The sequence below is a fragment of the Dromaius novaehollandiae genome, chromosome 7 (assembly GCF_036370855.1).
Source record: "Dromaius novaehollandiae isolate bDroNov1 chromosome 7, bDroNov1.hap1, whole genome shotgun sequence".
NCBI classification, from domain to species: Eukaryota; Metazoa; Chordata; class Aves; order Casuariiformes; family Dromaiidae; genus Dromaius; species Dromaius novaehollandiae.
Genome location: NC_088104.1, coordinates 11,000,614 through 11,006,919, shown reverse-complemented (window position 1 = coordinate 11,006,919; position 6,306 = coordinate 11,000,614). Strand labels below are relative to the sequence as shown.

The following is a 6,306-nucleotide window of genomic DNA, read 5'->3' as shown; positions in this document are numbered from 1 at the left end:
AGCCTGAAAATATACTTCGTCTTTTCCTTTAACCCCTCCTCATTCATCCAGCCGATCCCCCACCCCCTCCATACACAAACCTACTCAATTTATAGAGAAGCCTTTAAAATCCAGAACAGTTTCCAGAAGCAGGGAGGACTCCAGACGAAATACCCCCCCCCCCCCGTACACACACACGTACACAACACGCACATACACACACACACTTCGCCCTCCCCCCCGCCGCGCTCAAGAAGGCAAATTAAATAGTTAAAGGCTTCGATTTCTCTCTCTCTCCCTTTTGTTACCCAATTTTGGAACATTTAAGGATGGGTGTGTGTATTGTATTCAATAATAAAAGCTATAGGGCCGCCAGGACATTTATCATCCTATTACTGTAACAAATCCGGGCTCCCAATACATGAAAGGTAAAATGAATTACCGACGTTAAGCCGTCAATAAAGTCATTTCTGTAAATGGTGTCTCCGAAGGACTGCAGCATTATTCAACTAGCTTTATCAGCAGCTGGGAAATTACGTGAAGAAGCTCGCAGCGTGTAATATGGCCCTGCTTACTTTGATTAAGCGTCTTGCCAGGGAATAGTGACAGTGCTTTTGACCAGGTTTTATTCGCCGTCCTGTGATGAACGCCAAGCTGATCAGGCGGAATGAAGAGTAATTAAAACCTATAAATTATCTTTTGCAGCCCTTCTCAAGGCGTCTCTTGCAGGAGAGATAAGGCAGCGAGCCCCCATTTACAGCTCTGAAAGGGACCGCGGCTCACAAAGGCTACGTGGCTAAATGGGATATTGATAGTGTCCTAATTAGAATTTAATTAAGTACCCACGCTCGCTTTTGGGATAAAGATTTCAATTTTGCTAACTTAAATATAAATAAACCCAATTTCGGTGCAAGTAAATGATATGATATTGTGAATGCGGGGAGGGGGGGGGGTTAACATTCATTTAATTGCGGATGAAGCTCTTGATTCCGGGGCTGATTGTGTTACGCCAGCTATTATTTTAGGAGATTATTGTGTGGCTGGAGGTAACAATTTGGTAACGTTTCCCCAGTACAGAAAACAACCGAGTGTGCCTCGGAGGGGTGTGTGTGTGTGTGCGTGCGTGTGTGTGTGCGTGCGTGTGTGTGTGCGTGCGTGTGTGTGTGCACAGCCGGCACCCGCGGTGCAGCCGCCTCCTGCCCGGCACCAGGGCAGGAATAAAACTCCGCCGAGATCCCGGCGAGGACCGGGCTGTTGCAGACGGTCTCTAAATTGCAAGTCCCCCACCAAACGGGTGGATTTTTATTATTGTTGTGGTGGTGGCGGCTCTCGGCGTGCAGGCACGCGTGGGGAGCGAGCAGGGCCGCGCGGGGAAAGGCGCGGTGCCCGGTCACGGCTGCGCGGGGCAGGTGCGGGGCTGCGCGGGGGCCGCGCCGCCTCGTCGGGCGCGGATCGCCCCGGCACGAAGCGAGGGGCAGGCAGCGCCCCTCACCGTGCCCACGGCCCCCCGGCCTCCCCTGCGCTAGTTACGCTCCCCGTTCGCCGAGCGGACCGACCCCAGCGCGCAACGCGTGTAAAAGCGTCCCGGGCCGCGGGGAAAAAGAGGCAGAAAACTTCGCATCGGCTCCTCCGCTGCGGGCCCATCCCCAGGGCGCTTGAGCAAACGCAAAAGCTGAGCTGAAGTTTTTCGTCTATTAATTTTTAGGAAGCTGCAGCGGAGCTGGGAAAGTGCCTCGTTCTCCTCTTCCCTTGAAATATTTAAATTTCACTTCTGCCTCAGCACACGGCCTGCGGTGCTCGCTGTCTGCTGGGAGAAAACAAGGCGGGGGGGGAAACAAGAAAACCCCCAACTGAACCAAAACAAACAAACAAACAGACGATCCGAAAAAAAAAAAAAAGAAGACAAGGAAGCACGATACGAATTCATCTGTAAACTGGCGCCTGATCTGCTTCACACTGCGAAAAAAATAAAACAAACCAGCACAGCAATTGCAGCTCTCAGCCCAACTCACCCTCGCAGTAGCTCCTGCGATACATGTATATATTTTTTTCGTTTTTATTCTTCCACCAAAGTTTCAATTCCGGGCACACCCCCCACGCCTCACACACACCCCCGGCCCGGCCCGGCCCGGCCCGGCCGCAGGACACCGTCTGCGGGCAGAGAGCGCGGCTTGTTCGGCTGCTTTTTGGAGGCGGGGGACGGAAGGAAACCGGCCGGTGGCCCGACCGGGGCCGGCCTGCGCGGGCGCGGGGAGCGGCGCGGTGATTCGCGCGGGGGGAGGGAGCGGGCCGGGGTGCGCGGTGCCGCGCGGTGCTGCGCGGTGCGGGACGCTGCGATGCGGGGCGGTGCGCGGGGGGCGCGGGGGGCGCGGGGCGGCGGCGCGCTCCCACCGCCCGCCCCGGCCCCACGCGTTATTTATCCGCGCAGCTCCGCGGCCGCCCATTGGCCGGCGTCAGGGGTGTCAGCGGCGGCGGCGGCGCGCCATTGGCTGCCCCCACGTGCGGAGCAGCCTCACGTGCTTCCGGTGCGAGTGAAAAAAGTGTGGCTGCGGGATTTTTTAGGGAGAGTTTGTTGCAAAGCGCGGAGCTGTCAGAGATTTGCTTAAAAAAAAAAATTAAAAAAAAAATTGACGCGGGCGCCGGGCGAGCTGGCGAGTCCGGGCTCTGCCGAGCCCGAGCCGGGGGCAGAGCGGAGCATGACACTTGGGGGAGCCCAGACCTGCGGCATCCGCGGGGAGATGGGTAGATTTTAAAGGGGTTTTTTTCGGGGGGAGGGTTTTTGGGGGGCCGCGCTGCTGTTGCATACATTTTTTTTTTCGCGGTGGTGGTGGAAATATAAGCCGATCGGGAGAAGGGGGAAGGAAGCCCTCGAGCGTCTCCCCATTATTTTTTTTTTTTTTTGGATCCATCCGTGCGAGGGGGAAAAAATCTCAGCTCCAACCCAACAAGTGGATTTTATTCTTTTTTTTTGCCTTTTTTTTTCCTCCCCCTTTTCCGCCCCACCACCCACCGGCAAAGTGGGGTGGGCATAAAGCGGGGCGCGGGGCGGGGGGGGGGGGCCGGCAGCGAGCTCCGTGGCGGGGGCCGAGCATGGAAGAGCAGCCGGAGGGGCAGAGCCAGCGCGACTCGGCGAGCAGCAGCGGCAGCGATGGCGAGAGCGTGCCCGTGTCGCCCAGCCCCGCGCCCGCCTCCCCCGCGGCGCCCCGCGCCCTGGCCCTGCCCCGCCACCACCGCCGCCCGCACCCGCCGCCGCCGCCGCCGCCGCACCGCACCACCAACTTCTTCATCGACGACATCCTGAGGCCCGACTTCGGCTGCAAGAAGGAGCCGCCCGCGGCGGCCGGCAGCCGCGACGCCGACCGGGGGCAGAGCTCCGCGAGGGACAACGTCAACCCGCTGCTGGCGCCGCCGCCGCCCGACCCGCCCTCCCTCCTCTGCCCGGACTCGAACTGCGGCCCCGACGGCCCCGACGGCGCCGCCGCGCCGCCCGCCGCCCGCGCCAGCCCCGCCGCCGCCGCCGCCAAGGCCCCCGCCGACGGGGGCGACGCTCACCCGGGCAAGTACGGCGATCACGGCGGCCCCGCCATCCTCCTCATGGGCTCCGCCGCCGGCGGGCCCGGCATCAAGCCCGACTCGCAGCAGCCGCTGGTGTGGCCGGCCTGGGTCTACTGCACTAGGTACTCAGACAGACCCTCCTCGGGTAAGGAAGCGCCGCGCCGCCGCGGCCCCCCCTCGCGCCCGGGGGCTCCCACCCCCCCCCCCCCCCCCGCCCCGGGCCCCTCGCGCGGGCCTCCGGCCGCCCAGCGCCTCGCCGCCGGTGGGAGGGGGGTCCCGGGTCACACGGGGCGAGAGGAGCCCCCCCTCCCGATTTGAATGCCAGGCCGGGCCCCCGTGCGGCCCCCCGACTCCATTCAAACGGGGAGACATGCGGGGGGGACCCTGCCCCTGCCCCCCCCCCCCCGCCTTGCTCCGCGCCGGAGCAGTGCGGGAACGGGCAGCGGGTTTGCTTCCCGCTCGCCCCCCCCTTTTTTTTGCCCTTGCCGGGGGTCGCGCAGGGGCTGGGGGAGCCCCGAGGCCCGTGTCGATGGGCTGCTGGAAGAGCGGGGGGGTTGTCGGAGGGCGAAGCGAAGGGCTGGGCCGGGCAGGCGCCTAGGCCGCGCGGAGCCGCCGCGCCGGGGCCCGCGGCCCGGGGGGGTCTCGCCGCGGCGGCGGCCCCGGACGAGCCGCCCGCCAGCTCCGGGGCCGCCCGCACTGCCGCTGCTCCCCGCGAGTGACCCCGGCTGCCCTTTATTTAGCACCGTTACTATTTTTAATTCCAATTTAAAAAAAAAAAGGGGGGGGGGAGGCGGCTCCCCGGAGCACAGGCCAGCAGCGGGGGACGCGGTCGCGGCCGGGCTCGGGGCCGGGGCCGGTGCCGGTGCCGGGGGGGCCCGGGCGCTGCGGGGCCGCCGGTCAGCGCGGCGCTCGCCGCCTCCCCCGCCGCTATTGACACGTCCGGCTGCTGGAGGCTCGGAAAAGCCGCTTTGATTGACGGAGGGGCTGATTGAGTGATCGAGCTGTCAGCGCGCTGCCCCGCGCCCGCCGCGGCCCTGCGTACCGGGCCGGGGCCGCCGGCGCTTCGCCCTGGCGCCGGGGTCTCTGCTCCTTTTCTCCCTTTATTTTTCCGTGTTTTCCCGCGGCTCCGGGCCGCCCCCAGCCCCCAGCCCCCAGCCCCCAGCCCCCAGCCCCGGGCAGCAGGCAGCGGCCGGGCCGCGCCGCTCTTTGTTGCGCCGCCGCTGCCTCCGCGGCCCTTCCCGGCCCCGGGCCCGGCGCGGTGCGGTGCGGTGCGGTGCGGCGCGGTGCGGTGCGGCGGGCAGGGGCGCGGCAGCCGGGGCCGCCCCCCGCGGGCCCCCGGAGGCGCGGCAGAGGGGCTCCGGGCCTGCTGGCGGCGCGGAGGCCTGGCGGGGCGGCCGCGGGGACGCGGCGCCCGGAGCCCCGCAGGCGCGTTGGCGGCCGCCTTTCCCGGAGGCTGCGGCGCGCTCTGCTCCGCGGCCGCCTGTGCGCGCAGCGGGCGCGGGGGCTGGCGGAGGCCGGCGGGAAGGGCCGGCGCGGAGCCCCGCGGAGGAGCGGCGCGGGGGGCGCAGGCTGCGCGGCCCCGACGGGCCCGGCGGCGGTGCGCGGCGGTGCGCGGCCCTGCCCAGCGGCTGTGTGTGCCCTGCCCGCAGGCCCGCGCACCAGGAAGCTGAAGAAGAAGAAGAGCGAGAAGGAGGACAAGCGGCCGCGCACGGCCTTCACGGCGGAGCAGCTGCAGCGGCTCAAGGCCGAGTTCCAGGCGAACCGGTACATCACGGAGCAGCGGCGGCAGAGCCTGGCGCAGGAGCTCAGCCTCAACGAGTCCCAGATCAAGATCTGGTTCCAGAACAAGCGCGCCAAGATCAAGAAGGCCACGGGCATCAAGAACGGGCTGGCGCTGCACCTCATGGCCCAGGGACTCTACAACCACTCCACCACCACGGTGCAGGACAAAGAGGAGAGCGAGTAGGCGGCGCGGCGCCCCGCGGAGCCCTGCGCGCCGGCGGGGACGCGCACAGGTGCTATTTAACGCCAGATCTATTGTCTATCCATAGTATAAGGACTCCACTTAAAAAAATGATAATAATATGAACACTTACAAAAAAAATTATCTCTATATAGCCAAACAGCATATGACCTTGTATATATTTAATTTCAGGTAAGAAATATGTGTAGCGATCTCTATTTGCTGGACAGTTTCTCCCTTCTCTCTTCCCCTCTCTTTTGTTCGTTCGTTCGTTTTGTTTCCTTTCCTTTCTTTTTCGATGTCCGTTGCTCTTGCTTTACAGTAAATGTCCGACTTTCTTGATCTTTCGTTTGATTTTATTTTTTTTGTGTGAATTTCTGTCTCTTTTTTTTTCCCGAGGAAAAAAAAAAATCTGATCCACAGACTGCGAGACTGAACCCGCCGCTACAAGCCAAAGATTTTATTATGTTCAGAAATCTGTAGTCTGAAATAAAGTGTAGACTGTGTTCAGGATCCGGGCTGACTGTAATTCTTTATTTTAGTGTATACATGTTTGTGTATATATATATAGACAAATATTTTATATATTTTATATATATATATATACACACAATACGCTGTTTATGTGCTGCCATTTCAGTGGCTTGATGAGTCTTTCTTTTCGATGGATCAGTACAGCAATTTTTAAACCGATCGCCCCGTTTTAAATCCGGTCTGATCCCTCTGATTTTTTTTCTTTTTTTTTTCTTTTTTGGCTTTTGTTAAAAAACAAAATTCTCTTTGGCTTTTTCAGTCGCCGTTTCTCGCCT

General features: G+C 61.9%; 1 protein-coding gene across 1 annotated transcript; it reads left to right on the top strand.

Moving 5' to 3' along the window:
* The first annotated feature begins 2,438 nt into the window (after positions 1-2,438).
* On the top strand, positions 2,439-6,010 carry EN1 (engrailed homeobox 1). Its single transcript, XM_064514645.1, has 2 exons — positions 2,439-3,679; positions 5,184-6,010. Exons 1-2 carry the CDS (start codon positions 3,070-3,072, stop codon positions 5,498-5,500), a joined length of 927 nt encoding a protein of 308 aa, XP_064370715.1. The 5' UTR covers positions 2,439-3,069; the 3' UTR covers positions 5,501-6,010.
* The last annotated feature ends 296 nt before the right edge of the window (positions 6,011-6,306 follow it).

What these genes read in the sequence shown, in the direction of transcription:
- EN1 (XM_064514645.1), top strand. Translation starts at nt 3,070, where the DNA reads ATGGAAGAGCAGCCGGAGGGGCAGAGCCAGCGCGACTCGGCGAGCAGC. An exon ending in CTCAGACAGACCCTCCTCGG is followed by an intron (nt 3,680 to 5,183) that starts GTAAGGAAGCGC and finishes CCCTGCCCGCAG; the next exon opens with GCCCGCGCACCAGGAAGCTG.